This window comes from Aegilops tauschii, chromosome 7, assembly GCF_002575655.3.
Source record: "Aegilops tauschii subsp. strangulata cultivar AL8/78 chromosome 7, Aet v6.0, whole genome shotgun sequence".
In the NCBI taxonomy this organism is placed as follows: domain Eukaryota; kingdom Viridiplantae; phylum Streptophyta; class Magnoliopsida; order Poales; family Poaceae; genus Aegilops; species Aegilops tauschii.
In genome coordinates this window covers 429,804,169-429,826,565 of record NC_053041.3, presented here as the reverse complement: position 1 = coordinate 429,826,565, position 22,397 = coordinate 429,804,169, and the positions used below count along the sequence as shown (strand labels likewise).

At 43.0% G+C, this 22,397-nt stretch overlaps 1 protein-coding gene across 3 annotated transcripts; it reads right to left on the bottom strand.

Moving 5' to 3' along the window:
* Positions 1-2,970: 2,970 nt before the first annotated feature.
* On the bottom strand, positions 2,971-10,520 carry LOC120969369 (uncharacterized). Of its 3 annotated transcripts, XM_073504085.1 has the most exons (9): positions 10,276-10,489; positions 9,961-10,113; positions 9,774-9,871; positions 9,049-9,117; positions 7,961-8,100; positions 6,073-7,873; positions 4,215-4,439; positions 3,453-3,542; positions 2,971-3,353 (listed from the first exon to the last, which is right to left on the bottom strand). In XM_073504085.1, exons 7-9 carry the CDS (start codon positions 4,437-4,439, stop codon positions 3,078-3,080), a joined length of 591 nt encoding a protein of 196 aa, XP_073360186.1. In that variant the 5' UTR covers positions 6,073-7,873; positions 7,961-8,100; positions 9,049-9,117; positions 9,774-9,871; positions 9,961-10,113; positions 10,276-10,489; the 3' UTR covers positions 2,971-3,077. The 3 variants fall into 3 exon arrangements, with proteins under 3 accessions (XP_073360186.1, XP_073360185.1, XP_073360187.1); XM_073504084.1 differs by lacking the exon at positions 9,774-9,871 and having other exon boundaries at positions 10,276-10,520; XM_073504086.1 differs by lacking the exons at positions 9,774-9,871; positions 9,961-10,113 and having other exon boundaries at positions 10,276-10,482.
* Between the last annotated feature and the right edge of the window lie 11,877 nt (positions 10,521-22,397).

Genomic DNA, 22,397 nt, shown 5'->3' with positions numbered 1-22,397 from the left:
GACCGTTAACTTTGACTAGTGAGGCCATGCTGGATTGTGTCGTCCGTTTGAGCTGACAAGTGGGGCCGCGTTGGGTGGTGTCGCTGTTGGACCGTTGGGCCAAGGTTTCGTTGGGCCGTCCCTTGCATTAAACGTCTGCGCGCGCCGCCAGGACAGAAGCCTGTTATGCATGCACCGAGCAAACCCTTCATGCATGCATCGATCGAGCATGCATGCGCCGATGCCACGATCCCTGCATGCGCCCACCGAGCCTGCATGCGCCGATGCGTCCGCCACGATGCACTGACCGAGCAGCTTTCTTGCACGCCAGCCGCCACGGATGCAGCGACGGTCACTACCGCTGGTTCCTCTCTTCTAGCTAGGTGGCTACATATTTGTGGATTGTGTAAAAAAAAGAGCCACTCCCTTGCTTAGTTGTACTCATTCATCCCTACTAACAAAGCTTGCTTGCATGCACTAGGTGGTTACTAACAAGGGAACCCTACTAGGAAGCCGAGCTCTCTAAGAAAATAATCAACAAATATGTAGTCCCAATATGTAGATAGGGCCAACAAGCCCATAGCACGATCACATAGCTCAAACTAGGAAGAACTTAATAATAGAATAGATAGAAAACTTAATAATAGAGTTTAAGAAAAGGGCCAACAAGCCCAAAGCAACTCCAACATAGTTCAATTACAACTTAACATAAAATACACTAAAAAAAGATAGAGGGTTTAGAACCCTAGCCGCCGCCTTCTCCACCTCGCTCCTCCTCCGGGCGCCCTTTTCATTGCTCCTCCGGGGCGTTGTCGATGGGGTACGGAAGAGTGTGCATGCGCATCGCGGTGGGGAAGATGTTGTTGTACTCCGTGAACCTGTTGTGGGTGGTGAAAGCGATGAACTCGGAGCCGCACCAAAACACCCGGCCGAGGAGGTAGAAGGCGTCGAATGTGTTGGTGAAGTGGGCAAGGAGAGCAACCACCACCCGGTTTTGGATGACCTCCTCGACGCGGAACATCGTTGGAGATCCCCTCGGGAGGTGGTGGTAGCCGGACGCGATGAAGAACTCAGTGAAGTTCCTTGCGGTCCTCAGCCTTGATATCGCCCACACACGCAGTGTGCGATCAACGTACACGCTGGTAGGGTAGAGCCTCTCCGGCACGGTGGGTGGGAAGCGGTAGGTTGGTCCGGTGTACTGCATGGCTGAGGGATGTGCAGAAGACGGAGAAGGGGTCGAAGAGAAAGAAGGGCAGATGGATGAGGGATGGCAGAGGCATAGGGTGGCTTAAATAGCTGTAGTGCTACGTGTTATTTGGCCGTGGCAATAACGGGGTCAAATGTGAAGTAACCCGTTTTCAAACCCACTGCAACATCGGGAGTGTACACGCGTGGGAAATGATGGTTTGAAAAAGAAGAAGAAAAAGAAGCTAATTGCACGCGTGGGAATCCGTGGTCATATATATTATATGAACAAAAAGAGACAATTTTTGAATAGTTTGTGGCCATTTTGCATGATAAAAATAAATTTGGCCCTTAAAAATTGGTCATTTGCTACGCAATGTCAATTGATTTCAAATGATGGAAAAATACAGAGCCAACATCTTCACAAAAAACAGAGCAAACGATGTAAAAAACGACGCAAAAATACAGAGCCAGCACATTCACAAAAAAGGCAAACGATGCAAAAAAAACGACGCAATTCGATGGCCCAACCAGAGTTTGGTTTCCTTTTAGGCCCAATAATGTTTTTTTTCACGGAGTCAGTGGTGGGCGAGCAGCCGAGCCCAACGAATAGGATCACCTCTCGCGGATCACCCCATGATCCAACGATGCGGAGCCGTCCTTGTGATCCAACGGCACGGAGCCTGCACACAGCCAGCCCACCTAGTTCCTTCTAGAAGGCCAGATCTGAGGGATGTCGCTTGGCGCGAGGGTATGATCGGACGGCTAACGTTGGGAGCTAGGGTTAGGCGAAACCCCGCGGGGTTTTGAGGGGTTTTGAGCTGGTCAACGGGGTTTCGAAGGCTTTGACTGAGCATAACTAATTTTAAAAAATCGAAAAATATGAAACCTTCGCCGTTCGTCGTTTTATAAGACACACTAACGAGGAAAAATACTAAACTTGGTCTATGGTCATTTTCATGAAAAAAACCTAGCTGGCACGATCGAGGTCAAATGAGCACCATTAATTTAAAAAAATCAAAAAAATATAAAACCTGCGCACAATGTTGTCTTATGTGACATGTTACCAACCAAAAATACTAAACTTGGTCTATGGTCATTTTCATGAGAAAACCTTCACACATATGAGCTATCACCTACATGATTTCATAGAGTTCAAGGAGAGGAGGTGGTGTTACCTTCTGTTTTTTTTTAAAAATCACGAAACCTTTATTTTAAAGTGAATAAGAAGGATCTGTAGTTAGTTTTCCATTTTCATATTTCAAAACATGGCCTATAGTTTTTATATTAATGTTGTCTTATGTGATATGTTACCAACCAAAAATCATAAACTTGTCCTATGGTCATTTTCATGAGAAAACCTTCACACATATGAGCTATCACCTACAAGATTTCAAAAAATATGAAGATTAATTCAATAGGTGTTAATAAAAAACATTTGGCCCATTTAGAGTAGGCCCAAAAAAACTTGATTACAAATGGGTTGTTTATCCTAGCCTGGGAGCTTATTTGGAGCACATTTCTCAAATTCAAATTTCTTTGACCTCCTCTAAATCACCTCACATTTTGCACACATGATCTCCTACACAAACATAGATAATTTATAATACATCTTCATTAAAATGTTGTTTTTTGCTCTGTTATTGGAATATTTGATAAAAGGGAACCCTTGATAAAATGATGGATTGCAGCATATTTGCAGCATATGTGTGATCATTGCAGCACCTGAACTTTCAAAACACTGAAACAAATCATAGCAGATAAATTTAAAAACACAAAAATACCCAACATAGATAGCCACAAGCATATAAAATTCATCGAACCACCAAAAGGTAACCCACATCCTGTTCACAAACATAGTTCACCCACATAGTTCAGCAAACAACCTAAAGTACTTAAAACACATCATAACATCAGGGAAGGGGAGACGGGACTTTGGCTAGGGCAGCATGCTGCCCCATGATCTTGTAGTCCTCGCCGTGGATGGCCACATCTTCTGCATGAGCTAGAAGGTGAACGAAGCGGCCGGACTTTGGCTTTGGCTTGGTGGTGCAGTAGGGGCAACGCCAAGTTTTGGTCTTGCTCTTGTAGTAGTAATCCACGCCCTTGATCCTGATCTTCTCCTCTTCCTTCTCTTTGAAGGAGGCGAAGTTGCCGCGGTCCACATCCACATCTTCCCCAGAGACATACTGCACACACGAATGAATTACATTAGTACATTATAGATTCATGGGAATACACCATGTCAAACGAACTAAATGAACAATCTAAATTTCAAGTAGGCTTACCTCATACTCTTCGTCGTCACCATACGCTGGATCGTACGGGTCGTCGAAAGTATAGTCTATCTTCCTCCTCTTCCCCCTACCATCATCCTCCTGAATATACAATTACATCCATCACTAGTAAATACATAAGCCAATTGAAAATTTAGATATGCATAGATGACACATTGATCAGAGGGCTAATATACTATGATCCTATTTGCATTTTCCATTGTCATGCACACACATTGAACAATAGAGCTAATATAACTACATATTGAAATTTAGATATGCACACTTGATCATAGGGCTAATATACTATGATCCTATTTGCATTTTCCATTGTCATGCACACACATTGAACAACAGAGCTAATATAGCTACACATTGTGGACATATTGTGAACAACAGAGCTAATATAACTTGAATCAAATAACTTGAGTAGCATTAAAAACCCCAATCTGTGAGCACTAAAAACAAATCTAATAAGCATCATAGCATTAAAACCCCAATCTGTTCACAACATCTAGCATTTTTGCAACGAATTTATCCAAATCTAAAAACAAATCTAAAAACCCCAATCATTGCAGCACCTAAAATCATAGTTCACAACATTTAGCTAGCATTTTTGCAACGAATTTATCCAACAAACCCTAGTCCAAAAACCCCCACCCCCAACCCATACAAAAAACCCCGACCCATCCGTCAAACCAACTACTCTAACCATCTGAACTACTGTATGAATCACAATCGAACTAACTCTACAAGCTAAGCAAGTGCAAATACCTGCTCCTCCACGGCAGGCGGCGCAACGGGGGCATCGGGATGGACTGCGCCGCTCGACGCCGTCACCTTCTGCAGCGATGAGGTGGAGCCCGCCACATCCGCAGCGGTTGCGAGTTTCCCCGCACCGCCGTGGACGCCGCCGACATCCGCGGTCACCGCGCCCTGACCTTGCAGCTCCACCACATCTCCGGCCGCTATGTCGGCGTCGCCACGAGCGTCGGCCATCTGACAGATGGAGGCGATGAAGGTGAGGAAGAGGATGCGGTGGGGGAGAGCGAGACGGTGCGGTGGAGGCAGTGCGGGAGAGCGAGACAACGCCGGTGGGGGAGAGGAAGACGATGCGACAGCGAGGGGATTTGGGGAAAAATGGTAGGGGCGATGGAGGTGGTTGCCCTCTTTATATGATGGGACGTTTCGGGCATGTCCATGGACACGTGCTACCCCACGACCGCGGTCTTGCATGCGCCCACATATACGCGGCCCCACTCGTCAGCTAACGGTCAAAACAATTGACCCGATGGCAACGTCCGTTATAACCAGTTATGAGGGTTTCGGGCAAGGGAGTGGGGAAAAGTGAGCAAAAGTTAACAGAGTGGGGATGAATGAGTAGAGCTAAGGAACCAGGGGCACAGAAATAAAAATTTCTTTTTTTTTTGGCCGGAGTTTCATCCTGACTTATGGGGAAATCATAGTCTCCATCATCCTTTCCTCACATGGGACAATGCTCTAATAATGATGATCATCACACTTTTATTTACTTACAACTCAAAAATTACAACTCAATACTTAGAACAAAATATGACTATATGAATGCCTCCGGCGGTGTACCGGGATATGCAATGAATCGAGAGTGACATGTATGAAAGAATTATAAGGGTGGCTTTGCCGCAAATACGATGTCAACTACATGATCATGCAAAGCAATATGACAATGATGAAACGTGTCATAACAAACGGAACGGTGGTAAGTTGCATGGCAATATATCTCGGAATGGCTATGGAAATGCCATAATAGGTAGGTATGGTGGCTGTTTAGAGGAAGGTATATGGTGGGTGTATGATACCGGCAAAAAGTGCGCGGTATTAGAGAGGCTAGCAATGGTGGAAGGGTGAGAGTGCGTATAATCCATGGACTCAACATTAGTCATAAAGAACTCACATACTTGTTGCAAAAATCTATTAGTTATCGAAACGAAGTACTACGCGCATGCTCCTAGGGGGATAGATTGGTAGAAAAATACCATCGCTCGTCCCTGACCGCCACTCATAAGGAAGACAATCAATAAATAAATCATGCTCCGACTTCATCACATAACGGTTCACCATATGTGCATGCTACGGGAATCACAAACTTTAGAACAAGTATTTATCAAATTCACAACTACTCAACTAGCATGACTCTAATATCACCATCTTCATATCTCAAAACAATCATCAAGTATCAAACTTCTCATAGTATTCAATGCATTTATATGATAGTTTTTATTATACCCATCTTGGATGTTCATCATATTAGGACTAATTTTATAGCCAAAGCAAACTACCATGCTGTTCTAAAAGACTCTCAAAATAATATAAGTGAAGCATGAGAGATCAATAATTTCTATAAAATAAAACCACCACCGTGCTCTAAAAAGATATAAGTGAAGCACTAGAGCAAAATTATCTAGCTCAAAAGATATAAGTGAAGCATATAGAGTATTCTAATAAATTCCGATTCATGTGCGTCTCTCCCAAAAGGTGTGTACAGCAAGGATGATTGTGTTAAACTAAAAACCAAAGACTCAAATCATACAAGACGCTCCAAGCAAAACACATATCATGTGGTGAATAAAAATATAGCCTCAAGTAAAGTTACCGATAGATGAAGACGAAAGAGGGGATGCCTTCCGGGGCATCCCAAAGCTTAGCCTTTTGGTTGTCCTTGAATTTTACCTTGGGGTGCCTTGGGCATCCCCAAGCTTAGGCTCTTGCCACTCCTTATTCCATAATCCATCAAATCTTTACCCAAAACTTGAAAACTTCACAACACAAAACTCAACAGAAAATCTCATGAGCTCCGTTAGTATAAGAAAACAAATCACCACTTCAAGGTACTGTAATGAACTCATTCTTTATTTATATTGGTGTTAAACCTACTGTATTCCAACTTCTCTATGGTTCATACCCTCCGATACTAGCCATAGATTCATCAAAATAAGCAAACAACACACAAAAAACAGAATCTGTCAAAAACAGAACAATCTATAGTAATCTGGATCAAACGTATACTTCTGGAACTCCAAAAATTCTGAAATAAATTGGTGGACGTGAGGAATTTGTCTATTAATCATCTGCAAAAAGAATCAACCTAAAAGCACTCTCCAATAAAAAAGCGCTAAAGTTTCTGTTTTTACAGCAAGATCATAAAAACTTCACCCAAGTCTTCCCAAAGGTTCTACTTGGCACAAACACTAATTAAAACATAAAAACACATCTAAACAGAGGCTAGATAAATTATTTATTACCAAACAGAACCAAAAATGAAGAAACAAAAATAAAATTGGGTTGCCTCCCAACAAGCGCTATCGTTTAACGCCCCTAGCTAGGCATTGATAATTTTAATGATGCTCACATCAAAGACAAGAATTGAAGCGCGAAGAGAGCATCATGAAACACGTGACAAACACATCTAAGTCTAACATACTTCCTATGCATAGGCATCTTATAGGCAAACAAATTATCATAGAAAGCAAAAAATAGCATATGCAAGGAAGAGGAAAGAAACAATAGCAATCTCAACATAACAAGAGGTAATTTAGTAACATGAAAATTTCTACAACCATATTTTCCTCTCTCATAATAATTACATGTGGGATCATAAGAAAATTCAACAAAATAGCTATCACATAAAATATTTTCAACACGATCCACATGCACGCGAAGTTGACACTCTTCCAAAACAGTGGGATTAACATTAACTAAAGTCATGACCTCTTCAAACCCACTTTTATCAAAAATTTCATAAGATTGAAAATCCTCCAAATATGTGGGATCTAAAGTTGACACTCTTTCAAACCCACTTTCAATATTATTTCAAACACTATTATCAATCTCATATTCACCATGGGGCTTAAATAAATTTTCAAGATCATAAGAAGAATCACCCCAATCATGATCACTGCAACAAGTAGTAGACATAGCAAATTTAGCATCCCCAAGCTTAGGGTTTTGCATATTATTAGCACAATTGACATCAAGAGAATTTATAGTAAAATCATTGCAATCATGCTTTTTATTCAATGAGCTACCGTGAATCTCTTCATAAATTTCTTCATCACAATTTTCAGATTCACGGATTTCAAGCAAAACCTCATAAAGATAATCTAGTGCTCTCAAATCACTAGAAATTAGTTCATCATAATTGGATCTCTTAAAAAGATTAGCGAGGGGATGAGGATCCATATCAATAGATTTTTAGCAAGCGAAGACGCAAGCACATAGAAGGCACATGGCAACACAAGCAAACGAAAAAGACGAACGGAAGAAGGGCGAATAAAATGGCAAAGGTGAAGTGGGGGAGAGGAAAACGAGAGGCAAATGGCAAATAATGTATGTAACGACCGAACCTGATAAGATTCGAGTCTCTGTGCTCACTGTGCTAGTCCCTGGATCAATAACTAGCACACACAGTACAAGATGTAATATCAAAATAAACCACATGTCATAAAATTACATCATAGATCCAGAATTTACACATTACATACCTGCGTTGCTCAAGGCTAGCTCATAACAAAAATACAGCGGAAAAGCGAATAAATCTTCATGAAATCCATCAACACCACAGTCAAATGTCGAGTATAGACATCGTAACCCTACATCGTATCACTCACTCGTCGTATAAAATCTGCAACATGAAACGTTGCAGCCACGAAGGGTCAATACTTTAAATGTATTGGCAAGTCACACAAGGAATGATATAACAGGCCTACATCTACATGCAAGGTATAACAAGAGGATAGTGGTGGTTTGTTTTGCAGAAAAGCCAATTTTTCCCTGATAACTACATAATAGTCAAATTTTAATTATGTCTTGCTACAATTAAATACATATGGTTGAATTGGGCAATCCAATTCCAACCTACCCATTATTAAGTTTCCCAACAAATTTATTAAGTGTCACATCTGTCAAGATCATCCAACAACTGTAATGGCATAGTGGCTCAAATTTACCCATAACCGGGGGCACGGCTAATCATGATTAGTTTTAATACTCTGCAGAGTTTAGTACGCTTTGCCCACTGGACCCAATCCGAAGATTGAGACAAAGTCTTTCAGAAGAGGTTCCCTTAACCACCTGACGGCCACATCCCACCTACATATGCTACATCTGTCGACATTGTCTGGGCAAGGGTTCCAACAACTCATCAACTAAGCCAGAGCCCATATAGCCAGTGGCCGCACATGGAAGCTAGTCACTAAGTCTGTCTGATCTTTTTTAGCCTGAGCGGCATTCCACTTAGGGTGCACTCTCATGGGCGCATAGCCTTAGAAAAGGTGCAAGACCCCACGATGCGTTCCCTCAACACCAAGCAATACCACTTCCGCCCAGAGGTGAATTAAATTCTTAATTACTACCCATAGTTATATATATAATCCTCACATAATTTCGATGAATACAGGAACCAATCCCCGTCTACATAGCATAGCAAGAATACACTACCACGGTCTACAATAAGGCCATACTAAGCTGAAACTTAGTAGCAAACCTACACATGCATAATATAGTAATGTGATATATATAACTACATGCATAGAAAAATAATAGGTTGAAGTATGATCAAGGTGTAACTTGCCTGTAAGTTTGATGAAGGTCGTCGCACTCACAATTCCTGATAATTTCTACTCGTCACGCTCCGAGTAATCTATCGCAATCAAAGAACCCAAATCAATAACCATGCCATATATAAGAACCAAATAACAACAAAACAAATATGGCAAGGTTGGGCAACATCAATATATATATGCTTAATATATAATATAGGTTTAAAGTATAATATAGGGTCTAACGGTAGTATAAGGTGACAGGTGAAGGAATGAACTCAAAAGAGTCAATGGATGATAATTGTTGATATATAATATTATATTTGAGATAGTATGGAACATGGTCGAAAGTATACGAAGAAACACACATGGTGTTTAACAGATCACATATGACATAAGAATTTATTTGGAATAGAATCAATTGAAAACGTCTACAACACAAGTTATAGTGATATAAAGTTTCAATTGAATTTGAATTTAAAACAGATCAGAAATATTTGAATATTGAGTGTACAGGATATGATCAGCAAGTATTTGGTACAAGTGTTCATAGGCAAAAGGAATCAATTAACTTGGACAAATAGTTTGAAAGATATGACCTCCAGATGGTTGAATTCAAATTTGAACAGTTCAAACGTGTGAAATTTTGGTTCCAACATATTCTCCTGGTCTTTATGAGTACACAGGAAAAAGAGTCGATGAATTTGGATATACGGATCAAAAATCATAGCAAAACGGAAATTGGATCAAAATCTACCCCAAAAACTGTGCCACGGCAGCGTTTTTGCTGCTGCAGCTGCTGTGGGCTGAGGTGGTGCCATGTGGCAGCATGCTATTGCACAATACTGGTTCAGGCTGGAATTAAACATGAACATTAGACTAAGTCACGATCAACAGTGGAGGTTCTATCAATGATAGGGTTTCGAGGGGCGGTGAATGCTCACCGGAGTTGTCGCCGAAGTCGGGCAAGATGGCGGCGCTCGGCTCTGATCGAACGGGGCACCGCACCCATTGGTGAAAGGAGTTGGGGGAAGATGCCCGTGGATGAGGCGGAGCACAACGAGTACAGGTGTGCCCACGAAGTCAACTTTGGCGTCCTGGAACAACGACAATGAACAACTGAAGTGGAGGTGGCGACAGCGAGCTTCGGATTTGTTGAGGAGTTCGATTTGGTGCGATCATGGGCAAAATCAAAGGGGAGGGAGGTGCATGAGGTTTCCTCGCAGACTATGGAGTGCACGGAGAGGGGCCGGGCTTACTGGACTGGCCGAAGTCGTCCGTCAGAGTCACTGGAGTTGAACGAGACGGCGGAGCTTCCTGAGCTTCGTGCAGTCGATTTCTAGGGAGACCTGGAGCGGAGGTTGGGGAAATCGGACGAGGAGATCGACGGGATTCTACCGGTGTCCGCGGATTGGAGAGGGGTGTCAGGGTTTGCGCGAATCACGCGTGGTCCGATCCTGCCGTGGCGGCGTTGACGTGCGGGAGCAGGAGACCGAGTGGAGGTAGGGGATGAGCTGCGGGTCCCGCGAGTCAGTCGAACGGGGAGAGGAGAGAGGCTGGCAGGTGGGGCGATGCTGGCGTCAGCGCTGGCGCGTGCGTCCGCGCGGCTGGGCTGTGCTGGCTTCGGCCTGTTGGGCCTGCTGCTGCGACTGCGCGCTGTGCAAGCGGCGGAGAGGAACTGGGCCGACGGGGTAGCTGGGTAGGATAGGTTTAGAGATTTCTCTTTTTTTTTTAATATACAGAAATGATTTTGGCTCCATAAATGATCCAAATCATTTTATAAAAAATACCAAGACATCCAAAAAAACAAATATAGTTACATACAGCTTAGTGAACATTTTCCAGTCCAAAATACTTATAAAAAACATATAATATTTTTGTAAACTTTACTTTGACACCTATAAAATGTTCCACGAAATATTTTTGAACTCCAGAGAAAGATTCAACTAAAATTTAAACATTTCCAACTCTTTAATATTAAAGGAGTCATATTACCTTCCCTCTTATGATTTTTTTTGTTCGAATTGTTTTAAATTCTAAAAATCCAACATGAAGAATGTTTGGTCACTTTCCAATTTAATTATTGAGGAAGTCATGTCATCCTCTCTCATTACTGAATTGGAAATATGCTGAATATTCTCAAACCCAAAATAAGAACCAAATGAATAATTGGGAAAGTCCTTTTATTCCCTCTCAATTTAATATTCATTTAAACTCCAAAAGTTTCAAATCCTAGTCAAAATTAACTAACAACAAGCAACACAAGCAAGTTTTTAATTACTCCTATTTAAATAATTAACATTCCAAAATTGCAAATTTTGGGATGTTACAATGTAATGTGAGGGATAAGAGTTTGTGATGGGTACTTGGTATGTCTTGACTTGGCGTAAGCCTCCCCAGCAGCGGTGCCAGAAATCCTTCTTGCTACCTCTTGAGCACTGCGTTGTTTTTCCCTTGAAGAGGAAGGGTGATGCAGCAAAGTAGCGTAAGTATTTCCCTCAGTTTTTTAGAACCAATGTATCAATCCAGTGGGAGACTACACGCAAGTCGCCTCGTACCTACACAAACAAATAAGAACCTTGCAACCAACGCGATAAAGGGGTTGTCAATCTCTTCACGGCCACTTGCAAAACTGAGATCTGATAGAGATAATAAGATAAATATTTTTGGTACTTTTTTATGATATAGATTAAAAGTAAAGATTGGAAAGTAAAATAGATTGAAACTTATATGATGGAAAATAGACCCGGTGGCCATAGGTTTCAATAGTGGCTTCTCTCAAGATAGCATAAGTATTACGATGGGTGAACAAATTACTGTCGAGCAACTGATAGAAAAGTGCATAATTATGAGAATATCTAGGCATGATCATGTATATAGGCATCACGTCCGCGACAAGTAGACCGAAACGATTCTGCATCTACTACTATTACTCCACACATCGACCGCTATCCAACATGCATCTAGAGTATTAAGTTCATAAGAACAGAGTAACGCATTAGGCAAGATCACATGATGTAGAGGGATAAACTCAAGCAATATGATATAAACCCCATCTTTTTATCCTTGATGGCAACAATACAATACGTCCCTTGCTGCCCCTGCTGTCACTTGGAAAGGACACCGCAAGATTGAACCCAAAGCTAAGCACTTCTCCCATTGCAAGAAAGATCAATCTAGTAGGCCAAAGCAAACTGATAATTCGAAGAGACTTGCAAAGATAACAAATCATACATAAAAGGATTCAGAGGAGATTCAAATATTGTTCATAGATAATCTTGATCATAAACCCACAATTCATCGGATCTCGACAAACACACCGCAAAAAAAATTACATCGAATAGATCTCCAAGAAGATCGAGGAGAACTTTGTATTGAGATCCAAAGAGAGAGAAGAAGCCATCTAGCTAATAACTATGGACCCGAAGGTCTGTGGTAAACTACTCACACATCATCGGAGAGGCTATGGTATTGATGTAGAAGCCCTCCGTGATCGATTCCCCCTCCGGCGGAGCGCCGGAAAAGGCCCCAAGATGGGATCTCACGGGTACAGAAGGTTGCGGCGGTGGAAATAGGGTTTCGTGGTGCTCCTGGATGTTTTCAGGGTATATGAGTATATATACGAGGAAGAAGTAGGTTGGTGGAGCTGCGAGGGGCCCATGAGGGTGGGGGCGCGCCTCCCTGCCTCGTGGCCTCCTTGCTTCTTTCTTGACGTCCACTCCAAGTCCCCTGGATCACGTTTGTTCCAATAATAACCCTCTTGAAGGTTTCATTCCGTTTGGATTCCGTTTGATATTCCTTTTCTGCGAAACACTGAAATAGACAAAAAAAACAACAATTTGCACTAGGCCTTCGATTAATAGGTTAGTCCCAAAAATAATATAAAAATGCTTAGTAAAGCCCATTAAACATCCAAAACAGATAATATAATAGAATGGAACAATCAAAAATTATAGATACGTTGGAGACATATCAGCGGTGTCGGCCGTCATCCTTCCATCTGTGTTGGCTCTCTACCCCGCTGCCTCTCCAACCCCGTCCACCTACATGTCATGTTGACTTCAAAGCTCACGTTTTTCATCGGCGGCAGGTGCAGCCCCTGAAGGAAATATGCCCTAGAGGCAATAATAAAGTTGTTATTTATATTTCCTTATATCATGATAAATGTTTATTATTCATGCTAGAATTGTATTAACCGGAAACTTAGTACATGTGTGAATACATAGACAAACAAAGTGTCACTAGTATGCCTCTACTTGACTAGCTCGTTAATCAAAGATGGTTAAGTTTCCTAGCCATAGACATGAGTTGTCATTTGATGAACGGGATCACATCATTAGAGAATGATGTGATTGACTTGACCCATCCGTTGGCTTAGCACTTTGATCGTTTAGTTTATTTCTATTGCTTTCTTCATAACTTATACATGTTCCTATGACTATGAGATTATGCAACTCCCGAATACCGGAGGAACACTTAGTGTGCTATCAAACGTCACAATGTAACTGGGTGATTATAAAGAAGCTCTACAGGTGTCTCCGATGGTGTTTGTTGAGTTGGCATAGATCGAGATTAGGATTTGTCACTCCGATTGTCGGAGAGGTATCTCTGGGCCCTCTCGGTAATGCACATCACTATAAGCCTTGCAAGCAATGTGACTAATGAGTTAGTTACGAGATGATGCATTACGGAACAAGTAAAGAGACTTGCCGGTAACGAGATTGAACTAGGTATGATGATACCGATGATCGAATCTCGGGCAAGTAACATACCGATGACAAAGGGAACAACGTATGTTGTTATGCGGTTTGACCGATAAAGATCTTCGTAGAATATGTAGGAGACAATATGAGCATCCAGGTTCCGCTATTGGTTATTGACCAGAGATGAGTCTCAGTCATGTCTGCATAGTTCTCGAACCCGTAGGGTCTGCACGCTTAACGTTCGATGACGATCGGTATTATGAGTTTATGTGTTTTGCTATACCGAAGGTAGTTCGGAGTACCGGATGAGATCACGGACATGACGAGGAGTCTCAAAATGGTCGAGACATGAAAAATGATATATTGTATGACTATATTCGGACACCGGAATAGTTCCGAGGTGTATCGGGTATTTACCGGAGTACCGGGGGTTACCGGAACCCCCCGGGGAGTTAATGGGCCTTCATGGGCCATAGTGGAAGAGAGGAGGAGGCGGCCAAGTGGTGGGGCGTGCCCCCCCAAGCCCAATCCAAATTGGGGAGGGGGGCCGGCCCCCCTTTCCTTCTCTCCCTCTTCCCCTTCCTTCCCCCTCCTAGTTGGACTAGGAAAGGGGGGGGGGGAAGCTACTCCTAGTGGGAGTAGGAATCCCCCCTTGGGGCGCGCCCTAGGAGGCCGGCCCTCCCCCTCCTCCACTCCTTTATATACGGGGGAGGGGGGCACCCCATAGACTCACAAGTTGATCTTAGCCGTGTGCGGTGCCCCCCTCAACAGATTTCCACCTCGATCATATTGTCGTAGTGCTTAGGCGAAGCCCTGCGTCGGTAACTTCATCATCACCGTCAAGACGCCGTCATGTTGACGAAACTCTCCCTCGACCTCAGCTGGATCTAGAGTTCGAGGGACGTCATCGAGCTGAACGTGTGCAGATCGCGGAGGTGCCGTACGTTCGGTACTTGATCGGTTGGATCACGAATACGTTCGACTACATCAACTGCGTTACTTAACGCTTCCACTTTCGGTCTACGAGGGTACGTGGACACATTCTCGCCGCTCTTGCTATGCTTCTCCTAGATAGATCTTGCATGATTGTAGGAATTTTTTTGAAATACTACATTCCCCAACAGTGGCATCCGAGCCAGGTCTATGCGTAGATGTTATATGCACGAGTAGAACACAATGAGTTGTGGGCGATAATAGTCATACTGCTTACCAGCATGTCATACTCTGATTCGGCGGTATTGTTGGATGAAGCGGCCTAGACCGACATTACATGACCGCGTTGATGAGACTGGTTCTACCGCCGTGCTTCGCACACAGGTGGCTAGTGGGTGTCTGTTTCTCCAACTTTGGTTGAATCGAGTGTGACTACGCCCGGTCCTTGTTGAAGGTTAAAACAGCACACTTGATGAAAAATCGTTGTGGTTTTGATGCGTAGGTAAGAACGGTTCTTGCTGGAAGCCTGTAGTAGCCACATAAAACTTACAACAACAAAGTAGAGGATGTCTAACTTGTTTTTGCAGGGCTTGCTGTGATGTGATATGGTCAAGACGTGATGATATATAAATTGTTGTATGAGATGATCATGTTTTGTAACAGTTATCGGCAACTGGCAGGAGCCATATGGTTGTCGCTTTATTGTATGAAATGCAATCGCCATGTAATTGCTTTACTTTATCACTAAGCGGTAGCGATAGTCGTAGAAGCAATAGTTGGTGAGACGACAACGATGCTTCGATGGAGATCAAGGTGTCAAGCCGGTGACGATGGTGATCATGACGGTGCTTTGAAGATGGAGATCAAAGGCACAAGATGATGATGGCCATATCATATCACTTATATTGATTGCATGTGATGTTTATCCTTTATGCATCTTATTTTGCACGGCGGTAGCATTATAAGATGATCTCTCACTAAATTTCAAGGTACAAAGTGTTCTCCCTGAGTATGCACCGTTGCTACAGTTTGTCGAGCCGAGACACCACGTGATGATCGGGTGTGATAGCTCTACGTTCACATACAACGGGTGCAAGCTAGTTTTGCACACGCAGAATACTCGGGTTAAACTTGACTAGCCTAGCATATGCAGATATGGCCTCAGAACACTGAGACCGAAAGGTCAAGCGTGAATCATATAGTAGATATGATCAACATAGTGATGTTCATTTGAAAACTACTCCATCTCACGTGATGATCGAACATGGTTTAGTTGATATGGATCACGTGATCACTTAGATGATTAGAGGGATGTCTATCTAAGTGGGAGTTCTTAAGTAATATTGAGCTTTAATTTATCATGAACTTAGTACCTGATAGTATTTTGCATGTCTATGTTGTTGTAGATAAATGGCCCGTGCTACTGTTCCATTGAATTTTAATGCGTTCCTAGAGAAAGCTATGTTGAAAGATGATGGTAGCAACTACATGGACCGAGTCCGTAACTTGAGGATTATCCTCATTGCTGCACAGAAGAATTACATCCTGGAAGCACCTCTAGGTGCCAAACCCGCTGCAGGAGCAACTCCAGATGTTATGAACACCTGGTAGAGCAAAGCTGATGACTACTCGATAGTTCAGTGTGCCATGCTTTACGGCTTAGAACTGGGACTTCAACGACGTTTTGAACGCCATGGAGCATATGAGATGTTCCAGGAGTTGAAGTTAATATTTCAAGGAAATGCTCGGATTGAGAGATATGAAGTCTCCAATAAGTTCTATAGTTGCAAAATGGTGGAGAACAGTTCTGTCAGTGAGCATATACTCAGAATGTCTGGGTACCACAATCACTTGACTCAGCTGGGAGTTAATCTTCCGGTTGGTAGTGTCATTGACAGAGTTCTTCAATCACTGCCACCAAGCTACAAGAGCTTCGTGATGAACTATAATATGCAAGGGATGGATAAGACAATTCCCGAGCTCTTCGCAATGCTAAGGCTGCGGAGGTAGAAATCAAGAAGGAGCATCAAGTCTTGATGGTCAATAAGACCACTAGTTTCAAGAAGAAGGGCAAAGGGAAGAAGGGGAACTTCAAGAAGAATGGCAAGCAAGTTGCTGCTCAAGTGAAGAAACCCAAGTCTGGACCTAAGCCTGAGACTGAGTGCTTCTATTGCAAAGGAAGTGGTCACTAGAAACGGAACTGCCCCAAGTATTTGGCGGAAAAGAAGGATGGCAAAGTGAAAGGTATATTTGATATACATGTTATTGATGTGTACCTTACTAATGCTCGCAGTAGCACCTAGGTATTTGATACTGGTTTTGTTGCTAATATTTGCAACTCGAAACAGGGGCTATGGATTAAGCGAAGATTGGCTAAGGACGAGCTGACGATGCGCGTGGGAAATGGTTCCAAAGTCGATGTGATCGCCGTCGGCACGCTACCTCTACATCTACCTTTGGGATTAGTTTTAGACCTGAATAATTGTTATTTGGTGCCAGCGTTAAGCATGAACATTATATCTGGATCTTGTTTGATGTGAGACGGTTATTCATTTAAATCAAAGAACAATGGTTGTTCTATTTATACGAGTAATATCTTTTATGGTCATGCACCCTTGATGAGTGGTCTATTTTTACTAAATCTTGATAGTAGTGATACACATATTCATAGTATTGAAGCCAAAAGATATAAGTTTAATAATGATAGTGCAACTTATTTGTGGCACTGCCGTTTAGGTCATATTGGTGTAAAGCGCATGAAGAAACTCCATGCTGATGGGCTTTTGGAATCACTTGATTATGAATCACTTGATGCTTGCGAACCATGCCTCATGGGCAAGATGACTAAGACTCCGTTCTCCGGAACAATGGAGCGAGCAACAGACTTGTTGGAAATAATACATACTGATGTATGTGGTCCGATGAGTGTTGATGCTCGCGGCGGGTATCGTTATTTTCTGACCTTCGCAGATGATTTGAGCAGATATGGGTATATCTACTTGATGAAACATAAGTCTGAAACATTTGAAAAGTTCAAAGAATTTCAGAGTGAAGTGGAAAATCATCATAACAAGAAAATTAAATTTCTACGATCTGACCTTGGAGGAGAATATTTGAGTTATGAGTTTGGTCTTCATTTGAAACAATGCAGAATAGTTTCGCAACTCACGCCACCCGGAACACCACAGCGTAATGGTGTGTCCGAATGTCATAACCGCACTTTATTAGATATGGTGCGATCTATGATGTCTCTTACTGATTTACCGCTATCATTTTGGGGTTATGCTTTAGAGACGGCTGCATTCACATTAAATAGGGCACCATCTAAATCCGTTGAGATGACACCATATGAACTGTGGTTTGGCAAGAAACCCAAGTTGTCGTTTCTTAAAGTTTGGGGCTGCGATGCTTATGTGAAAAAGCTTCAACCTGATAAGCTCGAACCCAAATCGGAGAAATGTGTCTTCATAGGATACCCAAAGGAGACTGTTGGGTACACCTTCTATCACAGATCCAAAGGCAAGATATTCGTTGCTAAGAATGGATCCTTTCTAGAGAAGGATTTTCTCTCGAAAGAAGTGAGTGGGAGGAAAGTAGAACTTGATGAGGTAACTGTACCTGCTCCCTTATTGGAAGGTAGTCATCACAGAAATCAGTTCGAGTGATTCCTACACCAATAAGTGGGGAAGCTAATGATGATGATCATGAAACTTCTGATCAAGTTACTACCGAACCTCGTAGGTCAACCAGAGTAAGATCCGCACCAGAGTGGTATGGTAATCCTGTTCTGGAGGTCATGTTACTTGACCATGATGAACCTACGAACTATGAGGAAGCGATGATGAGCCCAGATTTCGCGAAATGGCTTGAGGCCATGAAATCTAAGATGGGATCCATGTATGAGAACAAAGTTGGACTTTGGTTGACTTGCCCGATGATCGGAAAGCCATAGAGAATAAATGGATCTTCAAGAAGAAGACTGACACTGACGGTAATATTACTGTCTACAAAGCTCGACTTGTTACGAAAGGTTTTCGACAAGTTCAAGGAGTTGACTACGATGAGACCTTCTCACCCTTAGCGATGCTTAAGTCTGTCCGAATCATGTTAGCAATTGCCACATTTTATGATTATGAAATTTGGCAAATGGATGTCAAAACTGCATTCCTTAATGGATATCTTAAAGAAGAGTTGTATATGATGCAACCAGAAGGTTTTGTCGATCCAAAAGGTGCTAACAAAGTGTTCAAGCTCCAGCAATCCATTTATGGACTAGTGCAAGCCTCTCGGAGTTGGAATATACGTTTTGATAGTGTGATCAAAGCATATGGTTTTATACAGACTTTTGGAGAAGCATGTATTTACAAGAAAGTGAGTGGGAGCTCTATAGCATTTCTGATATTATATGTGGATGACATATTGTTGATCGGAAATGATACTGAATTTCTGAATAGCATAAAAGGATACTTGAATAAGAAATTTTCAATGAAAGACCTCGGTGAAGCTGCTTATATATTAGGCATCAAGATCTATAGAGATAGATCAAGACGCTTAATTGGACTTTCACAAAGCACATACCTTGATAAAGTTTTGAAGAAGTTCAAAATGGATCAAGCAAAGAAAGGGTTCTTGCCTGTGTTACAAGGTGCGAAGTTGAGTCAGACTCAATGCCCGACCACTGCAGAAGATAGAGAGAAAATGAAAGTCATTCCCTATGCTTCAGCCATAGGTTCTATCATGTATGCAATGCTGTGTACCAGACCTGATGTGTGCCTTGCTATTAGTTTAGCAGGGAGGTACCAAAGTAATCCAGGAGTGGATCACTGGACAACGGTCAAGAACATCCTGAAATACCTGAAAAGGACTAAGGATATGTTTCTTGTTTATGGAGGTGACAAAGAGCTCATCATAAATGGTTACGTCGATGCAAGCTTTGACACTGATCTGGATGACGCTAAGTCACAAATCGGATACGTGTTTATATTCAATGGTGTAGCTGTCAGTTGGTGCAGTTCCAAGCAGAGCGTCGTAGCGGGATCTACGTGTGAAACGGAGTACATAGCTGCTTCGGAAGCTGCAAATGAAGGAGTCTGGATGAAGGAGTTCATATCCGATCTAGGTGTAATACCTAGTGCATCGGGTCTAATGAAAATCTTTTGTGACAATACCGGTGCAATTGCCTTGGCAAAGGAATCCAGATTTCACAAGAGAACCAAGCACATCAAGAGGCACTTCAATTCCATCTGCGATCAAGTCAAGGAGGGAGACATAGAGATTTGCAAGATACATACGGATCTGAATGTTGTAGACCCATTGACTAAGCCTCTCTCACGAGCAAAACATGATCAGCACCAAGACTCCATGGGTGTTAGAATCATTACTGTGTAATCTAGATTATTGACTCTAGTGCAAGTGGGAGACTGAAGGAAATATTCCCTAGAGGCAATAATAAAGTTGTTATTTATATTTCCTTATATCATGATAAATGTTTATTATTCATGCTAGAATTGTATTAGCCGGAAACTTAGTACATGTGTGAATACATAGACAAACAAAGTGTCACTAGTATGCCTCTACTTGACTAGCTCGTTAATCAAAGATGGTTAAGGTTTCCTAGCCATAGACATGAGTTGTCATTTGATGATCGGGATCACATCATTAGAGAATGATGTGATTGACTTGACCCATCCGTTAGCTTAGCACTTTGATCGTTTAGTTTATTGGTATTGCTTTCTTCATAACTTATACATGTTCCTATGACTATCAGATTATGCAACTCCCGAATACCGGGGGAACACTTAGTGTGCTATCAAACGTCACAACGTAACTGGGTGATTATAAAGATGCTCTACAGGTGTCTCCGATGGTGTTTGTTGAGTTGGCATAGATCGAGATTAGGATTTGTCACTCCGATTGTCGGAGAGGTATCTCTGGGCCCTCTCAGTAATGCACATCACTATAAGCCTTGCAAGCAATGTGACTAATGAGTTAGTTACGAGATGATGCATTACGGAACGAGTAAAGAGACTTGCCGGTAACGAGATTGAACTAGGTATGATGATACCGACGATCGAATCTCGGGCAAGTAACATACCGATGACAAAGGGAACAACGTATGTTGTTATGCGGTTTGACCGATAAAGATCTTTGTAGAATATGTAGGAGCCAATATGAGCATCCAGGTTCCGCTATTGGTTATTACGAGATGATTCTCGGTCATGTCTGCATAGTTCTCGAACCCATAGGGTCCGCACGCTTAACGTTCGATGACGATCGGTATTATGAGTTTATGTGTTTTGATGTACCGAAGGCAGTTCGGAGTCCCAGATGAGATCACGGACATGACGAGGAGTCTCGAAATGGTCGAGACATGAATATTGATATATTGGATGACTATATTTGGACACCGGAATAGTTCCGAGGTGTATCGGGTATTTACCGGAGTACCGGGGGGTTAACGGAACCCCCCGGGGAGTTAATGGGCCTTCATGGGCCATAGTGGAAGAGAGGAGGAGGCGGCCAAGTGGTGGGGCGCGCCCTCCCAAGCCCAATCCGAATTGGGGAGGGGGCCGGCCCCCCTTTCCTTCTCTCCCTCTTCCCCTTCCTTCCCCCTCCTAGTTGGACTAGGAAAAGGGGGAAACCTACTCCTAGTAGGAGTAGGAATCCCCCCTTGGAGCGCGCCCTAGGAGGCCGGCCCTCCCTCTCCTCCAGTCCTTTATATACGGGGGAGGGGGGCACCCCATAGACACACAAGTTGATCTTAGCCGTGTGCCGTGCTCCGCTCCACAGATTTCCACCTCGATCATACTGTCGTAGTGCTTAGGTGAAGCCCTGCATTGGTAACTTCATCATCACCATCAACACGCCGTCGTGCTGACGAAACTCTCCCTCGGCCTCAACTAGATCTAGAGTTCGAGGGGCGTCATTGGGTTGAACGTGTGCAGATCGCGGAGGTGCCGTACGTTCGGTACTTGATCGGTTGGATCGTGAAGACGTTCGACTACATCAACCGCGTTACTTAACGCTTCCGCTCTCGGTCTACGAGGGTACGTGGACACACTCTCCTCGCTCGTTGCTATGCTTCTCCTAGGTAGATCTTGCGTGATCGTAGGAAATATTTTGAAATACTACGTTCCCCAACAGCCCCAACCCCCTTATGAGGTAGTGATCGACAAGCTGGTTGGCTCCAACATATTCGGACCGTGAACTGGTGGCGGATTGATTGAACTCGGTCCAGGCAAAATCCATGCTCGGCTTGCCGATACTGGCAGCGACGACACTCGCAGGTGTCGTTTCCCTTTCTGGAGGCGTTGTCATGGCATTTATCCGTGCCCCACTACGAGCATCAGGTACGGTGTCGGCACGACGCCGTTCCCCTTCTTGAAGGGGTTATCTTGCACGCTTGTGGTGTCCCCAATGTTGAATTTGGAGATGTTTGACATCCTGGTGATTTGGCCTGCTCCTCTAGTTCTAGGGTTGGTGTGTTTAGTTGTGTTCTTTTCCCCTGTTCGAGCTGAGCACCCCGCCTCTCTCTGCTCCGGGCATCATGTTCATGCCTCCTTGTGTTCATGTTTTTTCGCGAATACGCAAAGCTTGCGCATCATTCATTGATAGGTAGAAGAGAGTACAAGATCGGGCATTACACTTTGAGACGTACACGAGAGGCCGACGTTAAGTGCAACACCTGAGTAGCAAGAACCCGGGCTACTCAACCCAAAGAGAAAAAGGTCAAACTATGCCTGCAA

Coding starts and splice junctions, on each gene's coding strand:
- LOC120969369 (XM_073504084.1), bottom strand. CDS start 4,439: ATGGCCGACGCTCGTGGCGACGCCGACATAGCGGCCGGAGATGTGGTG. Junction 3,543..4,214: donor CGCCTGCCGTGGAGGAGCAG/GTATTTGCACTT, acceptor TTGTATATTCAG/GAGGATGATGGTAGGGGGAA. Junction 3,354..3,452: donor GTGACGACGAAGAGTATGAG/GTAAGCCTACTT, acceptor TCGTGTGTGCAG/TATGTCTCTGGGGAAGATGT.